The following is a 27,068-nucleotide window of genomic DNA, read 5'->3' as shown; positions in this document are numbered from 1 at the left end:
ACACACACGCTCTGTGATTGGATATTGGATATCTGCTCTTCCACTGGTTTTAAACAGATATGTTCATGCTTTCATGAACTGCATTGTATTTGCAATCTAACAAAGCTGGACTCTGTGAATGAGCTGCGATCATAGCAGATGTGTGAGAAGAGTCTCCCACTCACCCTTCCAGCAGCGTGGAAGCACTCAGTGTCCTGGCTTTGCAGGTGCTTGCATCATCTGGAACGGGAGTGGAGGTCTGGGGGCTCCTCTCAGTCCTGTCGCACACCTGCAAATATCAGCACTGGCACTCACATTCCTGCCTGCTTGTGTCACTCCATGCTAACACTCCCGCTGGGTGGATATACCACCCATGCTGTTTTTCAGTTCACTCCATGCATCAAATTTCACAAAGAAGATTGTGTAGATCAAGCGTACTCAACTAAATTTGTCCGCGGTCCAATTTTGGCAGATACCTGAGGTCCGGTGCGGCGGGGGTGGCGAACGTTAGTTGTTGAGCGGGGTGGCGAACATAACACTCGTGACGGAGTGTTTTTTCAATAGCCCTGAAATAAATGCTCCGGTTTTTTTTTTGGTCCGTATCCAGTTAATCAGGAATGAGATTGGGTCCGGACAGGACTGCGTTCGGGTCCGGATCCAGACCGCGGTCCACCAGTTGAGTACCCCTGGTGTAGATATGAACAAATAGTGTGAAATAACAAATACTGTTAGTAAAAGATTATAAACATGTTAGTAAAAAGAATTCTATGAAATTCGTATACATGCTGAATGCATTTTAACAATGCTTAATGCAAATTGACATGAGCATAAACCTTTAGCCCAGAAGACTTACAAAGTGGAGTAGAGAGATTGGAATAGAGCATCACCTGATTATAGTGGCCTGCTACTGCTACAGTGCTATTGGCCCTTTTGAACCAAAATGACGATGTCACTCCAATTACAACAATCCATCCATCTCCAGAACAAACGGGGATGTTCAGATCCTGAAGACTGTGTGGTAAAATGATACAGCCTGATCAATATGTGTTCAGCTGTGGGCTCACTTCCCCCTTATCTGCTAAATCAATGAGACAAGACGGGCAATGCTTGGTTGGGGGAAGCACATTTTTGGAGATGACTATTCAGGGAGATTAATTACTTGCTTGGCTCTTCTTTGGATCACTTATCAGGGTCCCGAAAAATAAATCCTCTCTTCTGGGTGAAAAAAGGAAAGTCAGCATTTAATTACAGGAAATGAATAAGCAAAATAAGATACAGATTGTAAGGAATATTTTCACAACATTAACAGGGCAAGTATTATATGCAAACATTTAAGCAAGCTTCAGTGTCATTAGCCTCATCACCTGTCTTGAATATCTTTGTTGAAATAATGAATTTTATTATAGATTCAACTCTATAATAACTCTGTTCTCACTGATGATTTTTCATTTCATGAGATTATAATAGAAGTAAAGTTAAAGAGAATCCCATTGCTTTTCATAGATGACTCTCTATACCATTTGCACACTGCACTCTGTCTCTGTCTTTCTGTCTTTCCACTGTGAATTCCAGCAGGTTTCCTCATTTGCCTGTTGGGCTTCCCACTAATCTCCAACTTTCCAGTTTTCTCCTTTTACTTTTTGTCAAATGTATCCTAGTAGCATTAATCTTTTTAGTAATGTCAGCCCTGGAAAGAATGGAGGGCTGTGTAATTAGTTATTGCTACGTTCTTGAAGCCACTTACATCTTCCCTGTAATGTGACTATCCTAGAAGGGGGCCGTGCTGGATCACATGAATAATTCCTCCTTTAGAATGGTCCTTCAAAGCTTTCTCTAAAACAACTCTTCCAACATTAGATGATATTTACCCTTAAATCTGCCTGTATAGGGCTATAATAAATAGTCATTAAAGAATGAATGTTTATAAAAAATAAACAAAACAAAAATTCAAAAAATGGTCGATACATATCCTAGACTCGAACTCCAATCAGCTACCCAGCCCTCCATGTTCCTAATACACCAAACACCTCAGCCGTCCACCTTTTATTGTGAGTTTCCCCAACTACTCTGTGCTCTCCTTCACAACTGCTGACTAGCCCATTCAGCTACTTCTAATAACTCTCCACAGCAACTCTTATTTTATGGCCTGTAAAGCTAAAGAGCAGAAACAAGGATGCAGCAGACTGCTAACGCCCCTAAACCCATTTGAACTGGTCTTATATTTAGTTTATATTTTTGAACTGGTCTTATATTTAGTTTATATTTTTGAACTGGTCTTATATTTAGTTTATATTTTTGAACTGGTCTTATATTTAGTTTATATTTTTGAACTGGTCTTATATTTAGTTTATATTTTTGAACTGGTCTTATATTTAGTTTATACTTTTGAACTGGTCTTATATTTAGTTTATACTTTTGAACTGGTCTTATATTTAGTTTATATTTTTGAACTGGTCTTATATTTAGTTTATATTTTTGAACTGGTCTTATATTTAGTTTATACTTTTGAACTGGTCTTATATTTAGTTTATATTTTTGAACTGGTCTTATATTTAGTTTATATTTTTGAACTGGTCTTATATTTAGTTTATATTTTTGAACTGGTCTTATATTTAGTTTATATTTTTGAACTGGTCTTATATGCACCACTCATATTCTCCCATCCCATCAAATCTGTGCATCTTACTCTCTAAAGAGTATCAATATTTGTTTGCTGTTTTTTGTACATTCATGTTATCTATTTTCTAAATTGAAATTAAAAATAAGATGTTAAATATTTACATGGTATCACTATTGTTTCATTGTTACTATTGATACTGTTGCTATAAAATTTAATATAATACACCGAGGTACAATGCAAAAATGCTTAATGATACTGTACCTAATCTGTACTGATACTGTACAGATTTTTTACAAATGGAAATACATTTTATACATATGGACATACATTCTTTGTGTAATGTAAAGTGATAACTGTTATTATAATGTACAAATATAACACACCTGATTTGTCTCGGTAGTTAATTATGAAGTACTTTATAATCTGGACGATTAATGTAAGAGACTAACATTAAACTCATTTCACACTACCTCCACTGACTGCTGTACCATAGTCTAGAGTAGTATAGTAAAATTTCCATATCCAAAACGTCTGTAAAATCACACCTGATCATGAATACATGTTGGTGAGTATAAAATAATGGTTGCTTTTTTATATTGTAATGGTCATTTACAGTAACAAATTTAAATGTACCCTCCCTTTGACACACTTTATAATTTTTATGCCATGTATGTAGTTTTAGTTTAAAAATGTACATGTCTCTTGCACCCCTTCCTATGAACCTTCTAACACCTCTACTCATTCTGTTTTGAATCAGTTTGAGCATATGTCTCTATTTACTTCTCTGCTTATCAGACAGATGGTGTTCCTCCTTGCCTCTTTAAAGAGATTTTTTAGTCTGTTGGATCAGCTATTTGAGGTATTATGAACAGCAGTCTTAACTCAAATGTTGTACCATCAAGTTTCAAACATGCCGACCTGCAAATGTGCAACCACTTATTAAAGAATCCAATCTAGATGCTTCAGTTCCTTTGGATTATATGCCAGTACTTAAACTCTCTTTGAACACAAATTGAACATGCATTACTGGAATCATCTTTGGCAAACATTTTAGACAAGCTTTTCACAGTACCTGCTCTTACAAAAGTTTTTAATGATTTTGTATTAGCTACTGACTCTGGGGGATCAGGGAATGTGACCATTCTTATGCTTTTAGACCGCACTACTGCTTTTGACAATGTAGATCACAGCATCCTCATTTCTCATTTGGAGAACTTTGTTGGCATTATGAATACATACTGCTCTGCAGAGGTTTGAGTCTTATTTGACTGACAGTGATTTTTTTGTACTCCCTAATGCATCTCTCTTGTGGAGTCCCCCAGGGTTCTCTTCTTTGGCCCATCATATTTTCTCTTTATAGGCTACCACTAGGGTCCATCCTTAGAAAATATGGTATGTCCTTCAACTGTTATGCAGATGACACGCAAATTAATTTATTTGAAAACTGAAAGAAAATCATTATCTAAAGCCGTTCTTGCCTTCAGGACATGAAAGCTTGTATGGCCAGATTTATCTATTTATTTACAATTTAATGAAAACCGAAATGTTTATTTTTGGCCCCAGGAGGACCTTACCATTAGATAAGTCTTTGTTCACTGGAAGCATTCATAAGACTGACTTTAAGATTCATTCTTAAAAATATAGGAGTCATAATGACTAATGTTCTAAATTGGACAAACAGATAAGCTCTGTACTCAAATTCAGCGTATTTCATCTTTTAACAATTTTGCGAGGGTCATACATGTTTTATTTCATCTGCCTTTCATCAGCTTCCTGAACACCTCAGGCAGGTCACTGAGATCTGCTGACCATCTGCTGTTGGTTGTTCCTAAGCCTAGGTTGGTGCTTAAAGGTGATGTAGCTATTGCAGTGGTAGCTCCTCAGTTCTGGAATGAGCTTCTAGACGTTACATCAGTCCTCACACTAGCTGTTGTTTTATTGAGATATTTTCTTTTAGCTTTTTTGCATGTACAGTAATTTGTCATTTATTCTGTTATTGTTTTACCAATGTTTTTTTAATTGCACAGCAATTTGGACAGCTGTCATTTTTAATTGTGCTCTATGAATATATAAATGAAATGAAGTGAAAAGAAATGTGAGTTAAGTAGATTCCTGTCATGGGTACCTCACCCTCTGGCACTGTGGCTCCCTGGCATCACGGTTCCCATGGCGACACCTATCACGTGTTGCCTTGTTTTCCTGTGTAACCCTGGATTGTGTCTGTGTTAACTTGATCGCTGTTTCATTAAGTTTTGCTTTTTGGTTTCTGTTTGTTAAATAATTTGCTTCTTTGTTTAATTAAATCACTGCTGCACTTGTCTTCTGAAATGTTCATGCCACAATGTAACAATTCCATGCATATAATGCACATTTATTTTTGACTGCCGTTTATTATTGTATATCATATGCACAGGGGCATGGGAGTCTGCAGATATTTAATTCCAGCAAGCAATTGTATAACCCCACTTGATTGGATCAGCCCACCTGATACAACTTATTGACTGTCAGAAATCTGATCTAGTGGAAACAAATGGACTTGGTTAGAGTACTGACCCTTTCAACATTAAGAATGACCTATTCCTCTTTCTTACATACCTTTAGCATGTGGGTTTCCCCATCCTGCACATACCTTCTCATACCTTCCCATGCTGTGCGTTCTCCAGGGTTTGGTAATTCACTGACAGTATGATTTAAGTGTATTTTGGGAGGCGTGCAGTGTAGAGATATGCTGGACCAACACTCTATGTTACAACCTAATGGAGCTGGCATTCCCTCGGTTACAGATTTTCTCTCATTTCGGGATGATGACAGGATTTTGCTCTGTTTCTCATCTGCACAATGGCCTGACATGTCTAGGCCCTCTATCACATGTCTAGGCTCTCTATCACATGTCACGGCTGCCAACTGTGGAACAGAGGCTCTGAGAATCAACCAGTCAAGATCATCATGAATAAAAGAGTGTATTCAGAGTAGTACTCGCTCTACATTTAAAAATGATCTTTGGTTCACAATGCTTTTGGGGAGCGCAACTGTGCTATTAAACAATAAAAGAATGTGCAGTACATGTGCTAGAAGTTTCCGTAAACACATAGTGAGTTTGGTGTGTTAGTTGAGTTTGGCGTCTTAGTTGAGTTTGGCGTCTTAGGGCGTACTCACACTAGGGTCTGTGATCCGGGCCCGGGCACGGTTGCCTGCCGAAGCACGGTTCGTTTGGCTAGTGTGAGCGCTCCAACCGTGCCCAGGCCCGGATCAGTTAACCGTGCTCGGGCCTGCTTGAAGAGGTGGGCCAGGGCACGATTCATGTGGACTCGGGCACGGTTCGATTCTAGTGTGAGCGCTATCCGTGCCCGGGCCCGCTTGGTGCCTCGTGTGATTGGTTCATTTCGCTGGAACTCAAACATGACGTCAGTGATGCGACGCTCACGTTAAACAATCATGGCGGCAAAGCGATTAGCAGACAATCGTTGTGTTAAATTATCGATAAATCTGTGCTTGCACTGTGTTTCTGCACTCCCAAAACGACTCCAAAAACACAATAAAAAGAGAATCGTGAACTCCATAGTGTTGTGCGAGCGCACTTTTTTTCCAAATAAAGCAGCGTTGTGATGACGTAAGCGTGCTCAGGCCGGGTTGATAAAGCCAGTGTGAGTGCAGGCCGGAGGGGGAGTGGGGAGGGGGGATAACTGGGCCCCAGCACGGAACCAGCAAACCGTGCCTAGTGTGAGTACACCCTTAGTTGAGTTTGGTGTGTTAGTTGAGTTTGGGGTGTTAGTTGAGTTTGGGGTGTTAGTTGAGTTTGACGTGTTAGTTGAGTTTGGCGTGTTAGTTGAGTTTGGCGTGTTAGTTGAGTTTGGGGTGTTTCAGAGTCCCTCACACACACTTCACTGCTGGAAAACACTCACTACAGCAATGCAGGAGGCCCATCATCCTGTTCTCAGCATTATGTTCAGGGTTACCGGAGCTTTATGAGGATTAAGTTCACATTCTACAAGGAGGCCTGGCCTGCATTCGCCCTGGACTCCTCTGGTGAGATAATGAGTGTAGCTGTGACCACCCTCTATGGTGAAAGAGATCTCTCCAAGCTTAAATCCTTAACATTAAATGCTTATGTCATTCATTACTTAATATTTCAGCTCAGTGCAGGTAATAGGTAGTTTTTTGAGTAGGCAGTAAAATCACAAGTGGGGTAAATGGAAGAGTGGTATGGTGCGAGAAAGAGAGAGAGAGAGAGAGAGAGAGAGAGAGGAAGATGGAAAAGCAGAGAGAAGGTGAAAGACAGCAAAGACAGCGAGGGAGACTGTGTGTTTTGACTCTAATGAAGTAATGGTAGGGGTGAGCATCGCAGGTATCATGCTGTTCCATCTGCTCAAATGAAGTCACGAAGATCAAACAGTGTTCCGCAAACAGCTCCATGTGCACAACGTTTGATCAGGACTCCACAACTACAGACTTGTTTGCTGTCGTGATCAGTGTGTGCTTGTTGTGGAACTGAAGAAGAACAATAGAATCATGCTCATTGAGTTCCTGAGTCAGACTGGGTTTAATATTTCGGGAAGGCGAGAGGGTTGGCATGAACTTGCCTTTATTCCAAAAACAAGATTAAACTTCAGAGCTCAATATCCATTATAAATGCATTTGATCTGTGGGATATAATACAATAATAATACTGGGTAGTGAGCCATGAGTTATTCTATAAATTAATGCTCAAATTTCCCTTGCTTTTTCCTCGTTAATGAGCTCAATTCAAAAGAGTGTAGAACATACACAAGTAGAGGCAACATAACACTGATAAAAATGTGACAAGATTATGAGGCTTTTTTAAAGGAAATTTGAGCCCTCAGCCCTAATAAACATCGCGGTACATGTTGAATACAATGAAATTCATGAAAATACATCGAGACTGACAGGTAGCAAGCTTACATTGTTCACATAAAGTTTGAGCATATTTTGAAAGTTAAAGATAGGTGTTACTGTCTGAAATAAGAAATGGGCATATTAAAAAATTCCTACAAATGCATGAATATATTTCGTGTTATTGAGGACAGGCCTGAGTGCTTACCACTGTGAGCACTGAGCTTTTATAACCGCCGCATGACAGAGTGCTAAATTCATGGCCAGGATAAACAGCAGAACAGCTCACTTTCACATTACCTGCTTAACACCTTACCTCTGACTGTTTCATTCATTTATTATTTTTGGGTGAGATTTGATCATTTTAGCTTGAATTGTTCTGCTCATATTTAAAAGCAACCCACACCTGATATCTCTTTATGGACATCTCCCTGCCATGAAAAGATCACTTTGTGCACATTTGCAAAAAACTAAACCATGATGACATGAGCTGTGGTCAGCGAAGGAACAATGGTGAAGAAGAGACGTCTGCATAGACAGTGCATTGATGAAATAATGATATAAAAAAGATATAAATGTTCTGCAGTAGGAGTAGCTGGCAGTGTTGCAGCGAGAGGTGTGTGGGTCTGGGAGAAGAGCCCAGCTGTGTAGGAGACCAAGACACTGACAGTGATGTGCACAAAACCTTCAAAAGCTTCTTGCCAATTTCTCTATAGGTGAAATTCATTAAGGATTTTTTTATGTTGTTGCCATCAGTAATTTTGGCAACAACATGAAATATTTTATGTTAATAAAATGGATGCATTTCCAGTTAATGTAGCCCACATCATGCCTGAAATTCGAGGGCAAAACCAAACATACCTCTGTCTGATAATAGTGTACAGAATTAGAATCGTGGGTGGAACTTACATACAGACAGGTTTTGATATGTGAAAGACATTTTCAGTTTAAAAATGTATGTTCTAACTAATCAAAAAGTCATAACTGGTAAAGAAAATATCCAATCCATGTTGACCATCTGCAAACATAATGTCATGATCAAAATACATGCCAATTCAAATATGCCATCCCACTAAACCTGTCAGAACAAACCAAGATTTTTTATTTAAGTGTGGGTGTAGCAAAAACGTCAATCTTTAGAGCTTCGAACACAGTTACAGATTCTCTATCGATTTTCACAGCCTGTAGTCACACATGTAGCCATTTTCTTCAACTGAATCATCCATGCAGCTCATCAGCTATCAGTGGTTGGGTGAAAAACCTGCTGGTGCTCCCTTCTGGGGTAATACCACACAATCCCCAAAGCAAGATGAAAGTCAAGGATTCAGTGTGATTTTAGAAGGCGAGAGAAAAGCCATCAAAGCTTTAAAAGAACATTTCCTTCTCTTCTGCTCTGAGGTGAAGCCACAGAGAACAGAAGAAGGTAATCTTGAGAATGATGGTGCTTAGACTCGTGACTAGAAGAACGCAGTTGCCATAATGAGGAAATATTAGCACTGATACATTTTCTTAATGTTATTGTGTCTCACGCTACAGTTAGATGGTAGAAAAACCCCAGTATTGTATGAACACCTGGAGAAGGTTAGCCAAGATTAGCCTAAAGCATAAACTAAATAGAGCTTTCAATGGTGCATCCACTCACATTACAATTTAATTTGATGTAAGAGTTCATTCAACACTGCGATGATCTAAGTGGTGATGATCCTGCAACCGTAGGTGTCCACACTGTTGTTTGCTGGGCGGGGGTAACACGCACGTGTGGAACTCTGCAGCCCATCTGCTGGAGATGTTCAGTGCTGCGTTCATCTCGGAGCGATGTTCACATTCAGCCCCAGCTACAGCTTTCCTGCTGGGCCAAAGGGTTCAGTAGCACCCTGGCCTTAAAGACTCCACGCTCATGTACAAATGCTCTACTTGACAAGCCAAGTGCATGCGTGACATTTACGCCATCACACACAAAACCTCATTCGGTAGAGATAAGCTTTTTCTTCAGTGCCAAACGAGACTTAAGTTTCTCCCTCCAGACAGATGCAGTAATGCGAATTTCAAACCTGTCTGATCCTGAAAGATAATATACTAGATATGAGGCCGATACTGTAGTGTGTGCTGAATGCATTTCTCCCCCTACAGGTCCAGACACTATCTGCCTTTTCATATTCAATAAATGAAAGGTGTGTGAAAGCCTTAAGTAGTGTGGAAATCACATCTACTTTATATTTTCCCAATATTTACAGAACCTCTATTAAAACCCAGACGTCAATATTTCAAGTTCCAAAATTGATCTCAGATCAGTATAAAAGGGCTTTGTCACCTTTGCTGGTTTCATAAGCTTCAGTTTATAGACTGATCAGCACAATGAAAAATTCTGCAAGATTGCAGTAGCAGAACTGAACCACTAGAGGCCAAGAACGTGCTCTATTTGCTAAGTTAATATTTATTGCATTGGCAGCTAAATGTTATAATAAACATTGATTTGCTCAGTTTTCTGGACATAGGTCAGTTAGTTCCTAGCAGAATGTTAGTTTAAAGTTTTATTTTTTTTTTTATTGCTTTCAGTTAGAACTGCAATCAGGCTGCTATGTACAATTAAGGGTAACTTCAACAAGTTAATGATCACCAATGAAGGTACAAGCATCAGCCTAGAAAAGTGTTATGATATTGTACTGGCCACCACCAGGGTTTCTAATTTTCTGTTAAGAAACTGTATATGTATATTCACAATCGTTCACCAATAATGCATGATACTGATTCCGATTTTAATAACACTAAAATTCTTAAGTTCTACCACTCACAACATGAGTTGTTGAGGAAACCTCATTCTTGTATCTTGTCACCCAATGTATCTAAAATGTTATATAAGCCTATTTTATTTCCAACGGTATGTAAGCATATAAGTAGGCCCAAATCCCTAAAACACAACCCAGGTGTCTTCAAACATACGTTCCTACACCATCGCAGTTTGTAAATCACAGCTGGTGTATTTTAGGCTCTAGATTCAATGCACTAAACATGGTGTCACTGGCAGGCAGAGCAGCCAGTCCTGTGAGCTCTACCCAGAGGAGGCAGCTCTACCCAGAGCAGCCAGTCCTGTGAGCTCTACCCAGAGGAGGCAGCTCTACCCAGAGCAGCCAGTCCTGTGAGCTCTACCCAGAGAAGGCAGCTCGCCATCTCACAGAGCTCCATTTCGAAAGTCTACTGGCAATAACATTACCCTCTGCAACGATTTGAGAAGGCACTCAACAGGACCAGGGCTCCAGGACATGGGGGTGGGGGGGGTGTTGCGTAGGCAAGGCCAGAAAGAAAGCATGGTTCTGTTTCATCCTGCCACTCCTTCCCTGCCCAATGCCAAAAAGCTCATCTGGCTCTCAAATCAAGACAAAACATGAATAAGTAATTTGTCAATGCTCTACAAATGTTGCCTTCAAAATCAGCAATAAATACATCAATGCTGTCAAAAGACATTTATATATCTTTGAATTTATTTTGTTATATTTGTGTATTTGTTTTTCTGCCTTTAAAAATAAGATAAAGAATATAAATTTGCTTCAATGTGCTTAGACATCAGCATTAGAAACTAGCAGATGCAGCTAATAAAATTTAAGGTTGAGGTTCCGACGGTCCTTGGGGCCCCCTAATGGTGGGTTACTGTAATTAACACTTGGAAATCAGTTGCCATGATTACTAGTATTTGATTTCTCACAAAATCCTTGAATTTTATGAACAGTCTGGTTAAGCTTCCCTAATTGTCATTGAAATGGTTATACTGAGTGAGTAAACACACACACAGAGTACTTAAAGGTCTACATAGTCATAGGCTAAACAGCAACTTCAACTTCTTACACTGTGAAATTGAGATGTTTTACTGTTTGGACCTTTAGTCTAATTCAGTCTATAACTTTTTTTTTATTAAAAAACTCCTGAGCCACAGTCCTGAGTCCCTCCACTATTAGAGGTGTACAGACTTTTAGGCTCAGTACAATTATTGATTAGGATTTAATTCTAGAGAGCTCTAATTATACACAGATTGCAAGTATAGCCCAGTGACAGGTGATATCTGTGGTGTCATGTTTAACAAAGCACTCAACAATCCTTCTGTTTAACATTCAACATTCATTCAATATGTCTGAGATTACCCTTTAAGCTTTCCCTTCATCATCATTGCTGCACTAAGTGTCAAAAACTATACAAAGCCATGTTTGTAATCCACTGGCCCAGACTAACAAAAGGAAAATGCACTTAAGAGTTGCAGACAGTGTTATCAAGAGAAAGGCACATATATTTATGCATGACAGTACATGGTCTCCTAAGGGAGCTGAACCCAGTGACCCAGGGTTGCTAATGACTTGGTCTACCATGTTAGCTACAGAAGCACTGGTGACTCATATGATCTCCTTTAGCTCATGAGGACTCAATAATATCACACAGGCTAAGGGACAAACAGTGCAAGTGACCCCTGAGTCAGAGGACTAGTTCAGGCAAGATGTGTGCAAAACTGGTGATTAGCTGTCCTCGAAACACAAACTGTGACAAAGGTCAGCAAAGACGTCCAAAACCAGAAGTAAAGGGGTAAATCTGAGGACAGGAATGGGTGGGTGTGTGTGTGTGTGTGTTTGACAGGAAGCTGTCAAAACAGGAACTTGTCAAACAGCAGACAGTCCAAATTCATTTCCATCAAAACCTCAAATGTGTCGATGCGACAAACGAAGTGAAACATGCTACATTAACAGTTTAAACAAATGAACATTTCATGCTTATAAGCACTTTTCTACAGGACTATCAGTGTGTATGAGCAAGTTTATAAGTTCTATTACATGTTGCTTCAGCAATTAGGCACTTTTCTCACTGTGTGTAGACTAAATAAAATGCACTGCCAAAATATCCTTATGGAGTAAATAGCTATTCGATGTGGAGGTGCCCACAAAGATAGTGGAAACTGACTTTAAAATCTTAAACTGAATTGTTTCTACACACTGTAAATAAACGCAAAAATGCAATAAATTAAAAGAATACAACTTTGAGTGAGCACAAATCTGCAATCTGGTTTCCAAACGAAAAGGAGGACCAATCTGATCTTATACAAGTCAACCGTAGTTTTCCCTTGATTACAGTCACAATGCAAAGCTAAGCACGTAGCTGGCCTCGCTCGCAATCCCACTGCAGATTAATCGATGTTGGGGTTAAACAACTGGTTATAAGAAAAACATACTTGAATGTTCCAAAAACAACAAAAGGAGAGTTGCCTCTGAAAGAAATTCAAGAACTCAGTGCGAGAGCAATGTACGTTTAGGATGTAGCCAGGAGCAGCTCACAAGTTGCTCCCACTATCGAAGTCATCGTGCTGCTCCGCTAGTGCCCGAGCTGACCTTTAAGTTAATTCAGTGTGATGCCTTCAAGTGATGTGACCATACAGCAGATGTGTGTGTTACTATTCACTGGGCTGTACGTCTTTCAGCACACTGCTCGAACACACAACTCTGATGTGGAAGAAAGTAGATGCAGCTGAAGCTTTTCTGAATATTCATGAAACTTAAGATACGCTTCATCTCTGCACAAGGCTTGTGCACACGTGATGATGCGCTTTTTTTTGCTTTTACTCGTCACACAAATCAGGGAAGTCCTCACAAAAAAAATCACAGACCTCTACTGGATACGATCCACCTTCCCCAAAAGCACAGTTCTCAAAACTATTCCTGTAAAGAGAAAATGTCTGAAAACCTTCATTTAGTAATGCTAGTATTTACTGGATTTCCCCAGCTCAGTGCAAGTTGCAAAAAGCAAAAGTGTGGTCAATTACCTCTGGTAAAATACTTTACAAAACTAAAAAAAAAAAAAAATCAGTAAGCAGTTTATGAAAAGCATATACTACAATGGTTGTATAGGTTTAAATTGCATGGTTAGGATGTCATGCAGTGATTTAGAAGTATATGGTTTGATCAAATAAAACTCTTTTATGACGCACGTTTGGTGGTGGGGTTGTTATTGTGACCCCCTAAGCTTCTGTTTAAGGCTGCAGTGAAAACATGACTTTTTTAGTGGACAAGGCCCCAAGCAAATGAAACAGCCAGAATACAGCTAGACACAGTGGAAAATAGAGTTTTGTGCATTCCTGTTCACAGTTGGATTTTGTTGTTTTTTGAGCATCCTTCAAATATGGCATAATCCTACTCGAGCACAGGAATGTTTATTGGTTTAGTTTAATGGTTTTCATTTAACTGTTTTTAAGGTCATCAGTTATTCAATAGCAGTTTTCATAATCCTTTAATTAAAAGTCATACAAAGAAAAAAAATATCCATGGATCTGATCAACAAATACTAAAAGATCTCTGGTATTCCAATAGATGCCTTCCAACACACGGTAGTGATTTATGAAGAGCAAGATGATTGCTAAAACAGTATTAGATAAATTTTAAGATACAGTTTTCTCAAATCGTTGCCCCAGACACCTGTTCCTGCTCATGATTTATTAACAATCATAAAAACAAAGCCAAGCATACAGTCTTTAGAAATTTACTCTAGAAAGGCTACCATTTTCGCAAATACCTGATAGCTGAAATCATATTCAAAGGCACGAACAATAAAATGACAAGCAGAAAATTATACTAAAATGCATCAAAAAAAAACCCCACCTGTCACCTCAAAGTGACGAGCTGTTCTATCCATCGGACCACGGTCTGAATGCCAGTGCATTTAGAATGGTCCTTGAGAGTCTCCACTTTACTCTGTGCTAGCCAACTGCAAATAGCTGCTACAGACGTGAGAGGAAATCCTCTGATTGCGATGCGGCACACGTGACGCGTGAGAAGACATTTTAAAAAGTGAGAAAACAAAAGAAGACCAAAACAAAAGTCAATGTGCCCACAGAGAAGAGTCATAATGGGACAGTACGTAAGCTAAAGCAGACAGTAGAAACAATAGGATCACTTCTTTATCACAGGAGCACAGTGTGGTGCAGTTTTATCCCCAATGTATGATGGCCTGAGCTTTCAGGAATAAATACAAAAACAAAATCCACAAACAAAAGTATAAGCTCAACTGCACTGTATGGGAAGCATGGTTATCCGGGTATTTGACAGACACGGTCTGACTCCACAGTGCACAACCACACACAGGTGCGCTAGCGCACGCACACGCGCACACACACACACGCGCGAGTTAAAGCCACTGGAACTAAGCATGCTATAACAACTACATCACACCGACAGTGCAAACCTTTAACCAGCTGAAAAATACTGTATTAGACAAACACACAAACTCGAGCATTCGAAAAATTTTACACTTGTCTTAGTCTATTCATGGACCTGAAAGGAAAACAGGTTGAAAAAAATGAAATAGGTTTGCTTTAATCTGCAAAACAGCAGTGCTGATGGTCCAGCACGTTTGTTGCTCCTGTTATCTGCTGTTTAGTGTACCTTCTTTACTCCTCGTTTGAAGATGAACCACGGGCAAACTCATGACGGCAACAGCGCCGGAAAACAGAGGGGGAATTTCCAGAACAAACAACATGGTTAACTAATCCCTGCGGTGCAGGTTTGGCTTAGGAACCCAGATCTATTCTCAGAACTAACGACATTACAACCAACAACGCACACAGGTGCAGCACAGGGGAAACTACGGAGTACACTCTGGGCTCCGAGGACTTCACAGCTAGTTCGAGGCACTACAGATTAGCTCGGTACAGCCTCTACTTGATTTTTTTTTTGTTTGTTCAAGTTGGGCATTCTGTTTGAAACGGTTCACCAGTATGAGGAATTAGGGCCTTCTGTCCCAAGATGAACAAGAGCAAAAGGGCAGTCAACGTTCTGCTGGTCACACGGGTGGCACTCGTCACTGTACAGAGGGGAGGGGCCTCCACACGGCTGAAGGCATCACGCGATGGTCGTGGGGCATCTCCCCTCACCCCCAACCTCACGCTCTTCCTGAAGCTCATACAGTCTCGGGTCTTGAAGTATCTTGCATGGAGATCGGACAGTTTGTTTTGGGATCCGTTAGTTTGTTTACCACTCGGCGTCCCCGATGGCTTTGGAGAAGACGTAGTCGCGCCCGTTCAGGTTCATGATCCCGTCCTTCAGGTGGAACTTCCACTTGTTCTTGCTTCTATGAATCTGAAGGAGTTTGCCAACATTACATCTCGTGATGAATTCAACCGTTCTAAATGAGAAACGTTTAAACTTACACAACTGTTCAGGCAGAATGTAAATGTCTTTATAAATAACGACTATTAGTAGGTATATTGTTACGTAAGCTCTCTTTTTGGTAGAGAGCACCACAGAGACACGGAAAAGGGATAGTAATTAAGTTTCACTGTGATGCCCTTGGTTTCAGAACTCTCCAGCAGTTTCTTGTCTGAACATTTTACCGGGCCTAGTTAGCATCCTCTAATAAACAATGGCGTCAAGTCAGAGATTTACACTGCCAATAACCAACAGCAGTCAATAAAAACAACAGATAATCCCCCTAAATCCCACACTGTGATTTCTAGCGGTGTCCAAATCTGACAACAATTCCACACAAAGTGGTCACGTACCTTATCATACTGACACACCACCACGTTTTCTGTGTCGAACAACTCCTGGTCCTCTTCATCACTCACGTCATCTCCACTGTTCAGAGGCTCCTGTAGGTGCACACACCATCAAAACAAAGCAATATGAACTTCCCCCTTGTATATCTATGAAGAACTGAACAACCTAGTAACATTATGCTACTCATCTGGTCTGCTTTGAGCAACACTTAGTCACAGACTCTCCTGAATCCTGGCTGGAGTCACTGTAGAAAACTGGAAACCCCCAGCCAAAAAAGATCAGCACACACCTCCTCCACCTGGCCATCCTCGCCGCCGTCTTTGTCCTTGTCTTCATCTTCGTCCTCGTCGTACTCCTCTTCGTCTTCATCGTCCTCCTCCGAGGACGTGTCTCCGGCTCCGTCCACCTGCAGCATCACAGGAGGCTGCTGCAGGGTCTGCTGGGCCGTAGACGCCGTCTGGTTCTGGGCCTGCGACTGGGCCTGGTTCTGGGCCTGTGCTCCGGCCTGCGTCGTCATGGTGGCCTGCATCACCTGTGGCCACAAAACAGAACAGGCCTCAGAACAGCTGCAGCTACGGGCTGAACGCAAGAGGACGGAGGTGCCGCCCTGCGCTTCACCAGAGGGAAAATGTACACACACTCACATGCACAGAAAATCATACGTTTGCTCTCCGAGACCTGTGCTATAATCAATTCTATAAATGGTACCAGTATTGTAATCATGTAACCATAAATATCAAGAATCGTTCTTTCTGGAATCTGGAAACACACACCCACACCCACACCCACACCCCCACACACACCCCTTCAAAGCCTCTACATGTGTTTCAGACAGCTAACTTAAAACCCGGAAGGGATAGTCTGCAGCCATGTACATTTACGTTACACGTGGCAAACCAGGGTGTCACCCTGAAGACGCGCGGGTCTGGCGCTGACCTGAGGGTTCTGTTGCACTTTGTTCCCCGTGAGGACGATCTGCTGCGGCTGGATGATCACGCCGGTCTGCTGAGGAAGACCTCCCTGGAGAGGAGCCAACACCTACACACAGCAAATCACAGCACAACATGCTCTCAGGACCGCCACCCCAGTACCATCCTGCAACAGCGATAAACGCCCTGAAACAGGAGACAAGGGACAGAAACTCCCCAACAGACACCATATCGTTTCTTACAGAGGGACACAATAAAATACATCGTGTCCGAGCAGTGTGGAGATGCGTTTGCTGTTTTTCCAGATCAGTTGACTTGTGTAGAGTGGGAATGTGTGACCAGCTAGAGGAACCTGGTCTCACCGAAACAGCAAGTTCATTTCCTCCAGCAGTTGTCGCTAACTGCGTTTTATTGCCAACAAATTACGCTTTATTACGCTGGGTTACGACTACTTTAGCTGCAGTAACATGCATGATTGTACATAATTGAATCGGTGCACAAGCGCATTTAAAGTACAACCACTGCAAAATCGCTACAAAATCTGTACAGTTGTAATACATCTAACCATTAAATAGAAATATAGTGGAGCAGTATAAACTGTGTCATCATTGCCTAAAGATCTACGTGTGATGTTCTCGGTCCAACTACAAACACACAACCCACACCATGTTTCCTTGTGCAACTCAGCACCGTCTGTTGTAAGTCTTTCTACACAAGCATGCAGTATAGATATAATGAATTACCTGAACAAATTAATTCAGTGGATCCCCGTTTATGTAGTACTGTAAGGTGTGTAGAAACTAGGGGTGTCACGATTTCGATATTTAATCGAAATCACGTCACAATCTCGAGCCTCAAAGTCAAAAAGAGGATCGACGAACCCTCCCTCTAAGCTACGCAAGCACCCACACTACGCAAAGTAAAGCCTGGTTTATACTTGATGCATCGCGTGCGGTGCACGCCCCGAAAATGACGTAATCGCGGTGGATCCGCCCGTGCGCGAGGGTCTCGCACGCTGGCGATTCGCAAGGTTGTGCACCTCTCGAATTTTGTACCTTCGCGAGCACCACACCTCAGCGCAATGAACCAAGTCGTGTTTGCAGGGTTCATACACCTTTACAAATAGGGTTGCAGCGGTATGAGATTTTCACGGTATGATAACCATCTCAGAAAATACCGCGGTATCACGGTTATCACGGTATAACAGTTTGTTACATATATTATTAAAAGATACACTGACCCTTAAAGAAATTACAACAAAAGTTTTTTTTTTGCTCAATGAACTATTTATTGTAGAAACCTGGAACTATTGTATACAAAATGTCTCCTTTAAAAAAAATAAGCTGGACACGTGTTTATATAAATACTGCAAAATTAGAGAAACCTAAATCATGGATTTCAGTACAATTATTAAGGTTAAATTATTTAAGATCTGTTAACTGAGCCTGGGTCAGTGTCTGATCAACAACTGTTGTAAACGTCCGTTTTACTGCCAAGTTAGAATATAACCAGATACTGCAGAAAGAGAGGATTTATTTCTGACATGATCCTCACAATAGAGATTTCTCTATTAAGGCTTTCACACAGAGTCTGGTTTTAACATATGAAAAACAGGCACGTCAGAATTTGAAAATGAACGTATGTAAATTAATGGCGTCTTTCACATCCAGTGAAAGCAAGGACCTTAAAAAAGCTAGGATTATACTTCCACGAGTGACCATAGCGCACAACTCGGCCGCACACCTTGCGCGAACCTCCGCGAACGACAGAAGCGTTCATACTTGCCGCTTCACATTCTGTGCAGTGTTGTCCGAAACGATATGTGGTAGTATAAAGAAACACCCCTCAAAAACAGGGGAATGAACATTTACCTGACGAATTTTAACATTGCTTATTATTATTGAATTATTATTTCGAATAATTTCGAGTATATGTATAAATATTTAACTTAATTAAGTTTAACGTGCTGGGAAATATTGAAATGGACCTTGAAAATGACGTAAATTACTTTAATTCCACCTTATAAAGGTGTATGAACCCTGCAAACGTGACTTTGTTCATTACGCTGAGGCATGCACGCGCAAAGTCACAAAATTCGAGAGGTGCACGACCTCGCGAATCGACAGCACGCGAGACCCTCGATTACGTCATTTTCGCTGCTGATTTTAGTTTAGCCTTTTTTTGTTAAAAAATGTGTTGTGTGAGGCACTTTCTGCCATTCTCACCGCTGTGTGCTGAGTAGCTGAACCGGAGCGGAGTTGCGCATGCGCGGGTCAGTTTCTCCGCTGGCTTGCCTTTTACCGGTAATAAGCAAACGCACACGGTATGATAACCGTGCATTTTAATACCGTGGTATACCGTGAAACCGGTTACCGCTGCAACCCTATTTACAATGTGGAATTAAAGCACTTGTACATCACTTTTAAGGTCCATTTCAATAATTCCCAGCACGTTAAACCTAATTAAGTTAAATATTTATACATATACCCGTGATGATTTGAAATAATTTGCTTTTTCATCACATTATTTAATGGTTGTTTATTTTCAAAACGCCTTCACAATCTTCTTGTTTTCCACCGAGAACAAGATTGTTACATTTATCTTAATTAAATTATTTAAATTTGACCGTTAGTGCCTAATGTGGTGTATTACAGATCACTTGTATCACTTTGCACACTTATATCAAACCCCTTTTGAAATAAGATATTGTAAATTTGATTAATCAAACCAATGACTGACCATAGACTAATCTAAAACTGGCATAGGCCTCTGCTGTAAATCGAGAATCGAATCGAGACCCTAAAATTGGAAATACAAGGATCGAGGATTTAGAGAATCGTGACACCCCTAGTAGAAACTGTTAAATCATTAGGACGACCTGCGACCTAATCATTTTGTGGGTACCTGCTGAACGAGTGGCACCTGTGGTGGTGTGTACCTGCTGAACGAGTGGCACCTGTGGTGGTGTGTACCTGCTGAACGAGTGGCACCTGTGGTGGTGTGTACCTGCTGAACGAGTGGGAACTGTGGTGGTGTGTACCTGCTGAACGAGTGGCACCTGTGGTGGTGTGTACCTGCTGAACGAGTGGCACCTGTGGTGGTGTGTACCTGCTGAACGAGTGGCACCTGTGGTGGTGTGTACCTGCTGAACGAGTGGCACCTGTGGTGGTGTGTACCTGCTGAACGAGTGGCACCTGTGGTGGTGTGTACCTGCTGAATAACCGGCGCCTGGACTCCCCCCGGCTGCATCTGGGGCAGAACCTGCTGCTGCACCATGATTTGCTGCTGGGGCTGGATGATGTACTGGGCTCCGTTAGCAGCTCGCACCACCTGCAGGATCTGACCTGAAAGACAACAAGCCTCGTTTAGCACTGCCCCCACTCACAGCTGCCCCCACACATTACAAATACCTCACACGCAGGTGCCTGAAGGCTTATCTTTAGCATCTCTGAATATACATGCCATACATGTAAAATGCTACACACCTCAGAAATAACCCACACACACACATCTACACAGCCCACCTGTGAATCTAGCACTTACAGCACTATATAGTTTTATACAGAGTCACATTTATCAGTATGACAGTAATAGTGTTCACTTGGGAATCACACTTATGACTTTTGGGGGGCTGGACCCTTGCTCGTCCAGGAGGGCTGTAGGGGGATAGTGCACGTTGAAGGGGGTGTACGGAGGCGGTGGCTCACCCTGACTGGTGATGAGCTGGGGGTAGGGGCCCACGCCCGCCATGCCGGTGGGCAGCGCCAGCGTGGCCGCCGTGGCAGCTGCACTCTGTTCAAGGGTCACACAAAGGAGGATGTACAACACAGCGTCAAGAGGAGAAGGATCAGTATCGCTCCTGTAATACATCGTGCTAATGCGAGCTGATATCTGGAGAGTTATGAGTGCTCGATGAGTACAATGTTCAAACTCTGCTTTCAGCTGCTCAGCCTGAAGAACGAAGCCCTGCTAGAAGATCCAGAACACCGTCACATTATACCAAAAGCTCGATAGACTAACGCTGCCCCATGTTCTCTGTACCCAGAGGCCTGTGGTCTCCCTACTGTTCTGTTGTGAGGTCTTCTCTTCCACACTCACCATGCCCGTGGCACTCATGTGCTGTAGGATTTTGGGGTCCTGCACAATCACTTGCTGCTGTGGGGCTACAACAACAAAAACCAAATGAAAAACATAAATGAGACGATCAGGCTAGTCAATCTGAACCCAGTTAGCAAGAGGGAAAGGAAATCTGCTCCCCCTCTTTTATCATACAACAGAGAACATCTAAGAAGTTTGTAAACCTGTCAGACACGCATCAAAAACAGATATAAAGCAGTAAGGGTTAATATCATTTTAGTTCTGTGGAGATTACTTTTTTGTAACAAAAAGCATGCACCAACATGATATTAAAGTCACTACCATTTTTTTAATTAATCCGCCTATTTGACCTTGATAAAAAAAAAAGACTGAGACATTCAAGCTAAATTTTGCAATAAAACAAAACCTGGAGACACCATGGCACGTGCGTGGGGCTGAAGGGCGGTGTGAGAGCCAGTGGGGCTGAAGGGCGGTGTGAGAGCCAGTGGGGCTGACCTTGCTGTGCAGGGGGCAGGAGGACCTGCTGGGCTTGACTGGGCTGCTGGGTCTGGGTCACCTGCTGCGTCTGCTGCTGCACCTGTATGGCCTGCTGCTCCTCCGTGTGGAAGCCGTCCACGGCCTTTGACTGCATCAGCTTACTCTCCCACAGCTGCATCAGAACACCCCCCAGGACAGGACGGGGGGGGGGGGGGGGGGGGGGGTTAGAGGACGCATGGGAACATGCAATAACATAACAGGACACGATTTCCAAAGCTGGCAAGAATCTCGCTCGGTTACCGTTTTCAGCTCCATGAGAACCTGCTCGTCCACCCCCTCATCCAGGAAGAGCTCTCGAACTTCATTGATCACATCTTCCATCACATTTCTATACAGTTTAGGCTATTAGGGAAGCAAGACAAAACAACTAAATACATTTACACCACAGAACTCTACCATTTAGTGTGCAACCTCTAAAAGCATCAAATGCACAACAAAAGTGCAAAAATGTACAAAGTGAATAAAACAGGTGTGGTCTATGACGGGGAAATTGTGAGTGTTTAACTTGCACTGCAACAGACCTTTCTGAATAACCAAAGGAAACTAATGAAACATTCAGGAAATGAAAGTTACATAACGGGGAAGTGCAGGACTTGCAGGGCTAGGGTTGTCTTTAAAAGGAGGGAGCCACTGGTGATCTTAGCAGAAGCCTACATGAAGATATATCGGGACATGGAGGTGACCACACCAAAAGACGTTGTCCTATAAATACACCACGCACACGTCTCACCCAAACGCGCTACGATACGCTCTCAATCCAGGAGGCAGTCAAATATCTCCCATAACCGCATTGAGAACAACGTCCACCCGTTAATGGCGCCCGTGGTGGCCCCGGGGCGCGGTGAAGGTCCCCGTCCCGTCCTGTCCCCGTCCCTCCGTGTTTATATGGGTGACGTGGCGGTGATAACACCTTCCCGTCCCGGGTGAGTCTATATTAGAGGCGGCGTGGCGGTATAAAACCAGCCGGTGAGGGGAGGAGGGCGCAGACGGGAGAGACCGAGGGACACGGCCACAGCCCTCACCACAGACAGGACCGTCACCACAGACAGGACACCCCGGCTCGGAGTGTCTCTCGTGAGAGTGTCTCGTCGTGTCACGTTTGTGCGGGTTAAATGTGGTGAATGTACCGCGGTGGCTCCGCGGCACAAACACGAGCCTCGGTGGGCGCCTCGCTAACACGGCGCTAACGTCAGTCCTGCACCGACCCAGATAATCCGTCCTGTCGGGAGCAGGTCTGTACATGTTTGGATGAAGGTGCTTCAACCACGGGAACGTCAGACTTTATTCCCCCCGTCTAGAACAACGACACGGCGCCATGTGCCGTCCAACACTGCATTAAACTCACTCACGACCCCCGTAACAGAGACACATCAGCCCTAATCCATAATCCACACCACCGGATTACAGCTCCACCAGATTAGCGGAGCCGCGCCGGATTACGGCAGCCGCCCCAGATTAGACCGCCACACTACGAGGACACTCGCAGAAAGAAGTTAAAATGGCCGATATGGTGTGGCCAGCGTTTTATTAAAGGGAGCGCCAGAGTGGGTCTGGATTAAATGTCTGCGGTAATCTGTGATGTAGTGATCGTTTATGACTGCAGTATGACTGTGTTGAGTTAGTCCGACTGGTCTGAGATCGGTCTTACCACTATATTCGAGTTAGCCGAGCTCGCCATTATTAGCCTAGTGTAAAACCACACGAGAACCGAGCGAGAAAATAATAATAAAAATTTTAAAAAATCTAAAATATAATACACGGTTATTTAAAAGTTGCCGGCATATGTTGGTAAATAAAACACAGCAGTTTACGGTCTATATCACAGTCCGGGGCTGCACGAGCCGTCCTCCTCGCGCCGTCCTCCTTTATATACCGATGATGGAGCTGCGAGTGCGCGAGACGTGGGGCACGGGTCCGCGCGCCTCGGTGAAGTCTCGCGAGACACGGGGGCACGGGTCCGCGCGCCTCGCTCAGGTCTCGCGAGACACGGGGGCACGGTCCGCGCGCCTTACTCAGGTCTCGCGCGAGTTTCGCGCTCGTCCGCACGCGCGCGACGCGACGACAGCAGCGGCGGGTCTGACCAGCGTGGCGGGAGCGAAGACGAGAACAAAATGGCGGTCCTGTTAGCGAATGTGTTTGAACCCGCCTGGGCTCACGACACAGAGGCGTGTAAAACACGAGCGAACGTGGCATTTAACGCTCTAAACATTTGCACGGTTTTAGTTTATTGTATCATGAGGCAGAAAAGTGGCTAAACTGTATATGCAGGTTTAATTACGTTTTTTTAAAAGTAAGTTTTAACTGGAGTTAACATTATTCGTATGGCTAGAGGAAGAATCATCTTCTATAAAATACAGCAAATACATTAAAGAGCGTAAAAACTCTCAAAATGTATTAAACATTTTGCAGTCTGTCTTGACAAATGTTAATTTGTGGTACCCACGATCCACCACGTGAGGGCAGTCGCTGCACAGCTCGATAACCGCGCGGTCTGGTACAGCAGACTAACCTCGCGCCCATACAAAATTCATGATTTTATCTTACCGTTGTAGTTTAGTTGTAGTTTAAACATGTGCATCCAGGTCTCAGCTCATGATGGCAGGGTGGGTAACAGAAAATGAGCAGCAAACTGAAACTACTTAATATGCTAATAATCAGACAAAGGAAAAAATGTTACGGAAAAAATAAGATGTGTGCCCCGGAATAGCAGCAGCATAATTATTACATTTCGTTTGAAGATGGGGCAGATTTACAGACTGAACCCAGGAGATCACAATGCACATCAATATTGGAAAATGGAACAGAAATGAGTTTGGGGCAAATTGTGTTGGATTCATTCTGGACTGGACTGGACTACACATTTGCATATATTTGTGACTGCAATTTGCACTAGTAAAGTAGAAAACTACTTTGCACAAGTAGTTTTCCTTTGTTGATGGAGCGGTTTTGAGACAATTGTCTAAACACCCAGTTGTTCCCCATCAGACATTAATGCTCAGCGCATGATATAATGCTTGACTGTACTTTTTCTTCTTGTAACACCTGCTCTCACACCTGTATTCCTCACACCTGTTCTCACACCTGTATTCCTCACACCTGTTCTCACACCTGTATTCCTCACACCTGTTCTCACACCTGCTCTCACACCTGTATTCCTCACACCTTATTTTGCCATCTTCATCTCCATTATGACACTATACAAAACAACGGCAATACAGGAACAAGATTCAGTGACTTGAGTTTGTGTCCAATGTGTGAAATCGTGACTTTTATTAAACAGTTAATTTAATCTCTTTTAACTGCATTGATTCTGCGCTCCCAGTGTGATGTACATTATGTGAACGAGACTGAAAACTACGTTTTAGTCCCTGCTTTGGAATTATTTTATAAGCTGTAACTTTTGAATATGTTAACCACACTTTCCTTGCATGCCTATTTACAGTAGGCCTAGTTGGTTTGTTTTGCTATGTTCAAGAATCCCATTTATTTATTTAGTTTGCACTGTATGGTGACGGGTCCCATAGTAGTTTGTGTACTGAGTGGCATATCCGAAAATGCTCAATTTGTACACGCATACACCCTGGGTCCAGAAAATGAAAACAAACTCTAAAATTGGAGTCAGTATTGCTGCAGAAAAAGTGAACTGCACAATGTTGACGAAACACATCTTGCTTATCTTTCCTGTAGTTGCATAGCAACAGAGCCGGCTTCAGTTGTGCAAGAGTGTGTACAGGCAGGTGGGAGCATCGTTAGGGCTGGCGGTTTAATGATGAGTGGCTGTCTGCCGCCCTCCACTGTGGAGTGACGTCTGTGTAAGGAGACTCCAGCTTACTCCCACTTGTTCATAAATACAAAAAGTTGCTTTTTATGATTTTAATCATTACACCTTAGTCACAGAAGAATAACCAAGGGCCTGACATTGTGCAATAATGTCTTTTAATCTGTAATAATGAGTTTTAATCTGTAATAATGTCTTTTAATCTGTAATAATGAGTTTCTGAAACATTTTGCCACTGGCATCAAGCAGCTGCAGTTGCTTTCAATGCAAAAATAACTTATACTGGCAGCTGGGATTAGGCTTACTGGTTTATCCTATATATGCACGTTTAATGGAGGCTCCATGCAGTAAAAACATCAAGTGTAAATGCAGGTTCCACTCTGAAAACGTCTTCACTCGTTCTGCCAGTGAACTAGTACCAGTCCTTTCAGTACAAACAATACTTACGTCGAGCTGGGACCTTTCACAGAAAGATTCTGAAGGGTTTTGTCTTGCTTTTGAAAGCTTCTCTAACATACATAGTGTTGTACGTGTTGGTTACCGCAGATTAAAGGTACATTTTATTCTTTTAAAAAATGAAGATCAAATGTGCCTTGTATGTCAGTGAAAAGTAACTGGACATCATTATTTATCTGTACACATAAACAGAACACACACACACACACCCAGTTCTGGAGACCCAGTCGTGGGGACCCAGTCGTGGGGACCCAGTCCCAATCTTATTTGCCAGGCTTATTACACCAGACATCATTCTGAATAACTCAATTTGCTCACTTTCAAAACCGATATTTTTTAATGATTGTAACTGGAAGACAATACATTAAATGAACATTATTGTAAGTCTCAGAAGGAAAAAGAAAATAGAATGACATTTTGTCACAGATCAGACAGGAAGGTTATATACACACACCAATGAAACAGTTATAAGTGTTCTTTGGCAATATGACGGGACATTAAAGGAGTGAGGCAGTATTCTCTTTTTTGTATGAGATTGCTATCCAAGTGTCTGACATACAAACATGTCAAAATAACTGACTTCACAAAAGCAATTGCTTCTTTTCTGAAGGTAATAAAAAAAAAAAAATGTATCTGATTGGCAGTGATATCAAAATGAAAAGCAAGAACACCAAAGACCGGGCAGACGGGCAGCCCAACCTCCCTTTATATTTCTGCTGCACTTGATACACATTTGTATGATATATGTAAAACTTTTACTTACACAAGCAGCACGTTTTGTACCAGAAAATGTGCAACCCTGACTCATAAGCACATGAATCAATAAATTGCACCGGGTACTGAAAGAGGACTCAGTTCCTGCGGAAATAAGTAGACGTAACATTGAACTAAACGCATCAGCAAATCAACTCCTGAAGTAGATCAAGCCTTAAAGCGTGGGCAGCTTTACTGGACCATCGATATTACCTCACGTAGTTGGCTTGGGTGGCACATTACATAGCTGCGTTTGTGACTTAGCTTTTCTTGTTTTGCAATAGCAGCCCATGAATCCAGGCTGACAGGACGCTGTGCTCCACAGCTCCAGGCTCCTTCCCCATCACGCTGCTTACGTAGAGAGTCAGGACTGTTCTCACCGTCTTTAAAGTTTGAGTCTGAGCAAAAAGTCTAAGGTTTATTGGGAGTAATAAAGTTAAGATGCACCTGTGCTCAGAGACAGGGATAATATTCACATTCACAATGAGCAGTAACAATGCGAAATATACTAAAAAAGGCTGCGTAACGAACATGTAACAGAAGCA

General features: G+C 42.2%; 1 protein-coding gene across 4 annotated transcripts; it reads right to left on the bottom strand.

Annotated features, from left to right (window-relative positions):
* Window positions 1–13,691: 13,691 nt before the first annotated feature.
* gtf2a1 (general transcription factor IIA, 1) lies at window positions 13,692–23,464 on the bottom strand. 4 transcript variants are annotated; one of them, XM_077018089.1, is made up of 10 exons: window positions 23,348–23,464; window positions 21,777–21,878; window positions 21,495–21,648; window positions 21,000–21,064; window positions 20,609–20,693; window positions 20,112–20,245; window positions 16,909–17,010; window positions 16,262–16,504; window positions 15,975–16,064; window positions 13,692–15,552 (listed from the first exon to the last, which is right to left on the bottom strand). In XM_077018089.1, exons 2-10 carry the CDS (start codon window positions 21,855–21,857, stop codon window positions 15,445–15,447), a joined length of 1,062 nt encoding a protein of 353 aa, XP_076874204.1. In that variant the 5' UTR covers window positions 21,858–21,878; window positions 23,348–23,464; the 3' UTR covers window positions 13,692–15,444. The 4 variants fall into 4 exon arrangements, with proteins under 4 accessions (XP_076874204.1, XP_076874203.1, XP_076874205.1 ...); XM_077018088.1 differs by having other exon boundaries at window positions 23,185–23,414; XM_077018090.1 differs by lacking the exon at window positions 23,348–23,464 and adding an exon at window positions 22,267–23,170.
* Between the last annotated feature and the right edge of the window lie 3,604 nt (window positions 23,465–27,068).

Source organism: Brachyhypopomus gauderio, chromosome 9, assembly GCF_052324685.1.
Source record: "Brachyhypopomus gauderio isolate BG-103 chromosome 9, BGAUD_0.2, whole genome shotgun sequence".
Taxonomy (NCBI): domain Eukaryota; kingdom Metazoa; phylum Chordata; class Actinopteri; order Gymnotiformes; family Hypopomidae; genus Brachyhypopomus; species Brachyhypopomus gauderio.
The sequence above is the reverse complement of the archived record's forward strand: the minus strand, read 5'-3'. Positions and strand labels throughout refer to the sequence as shown.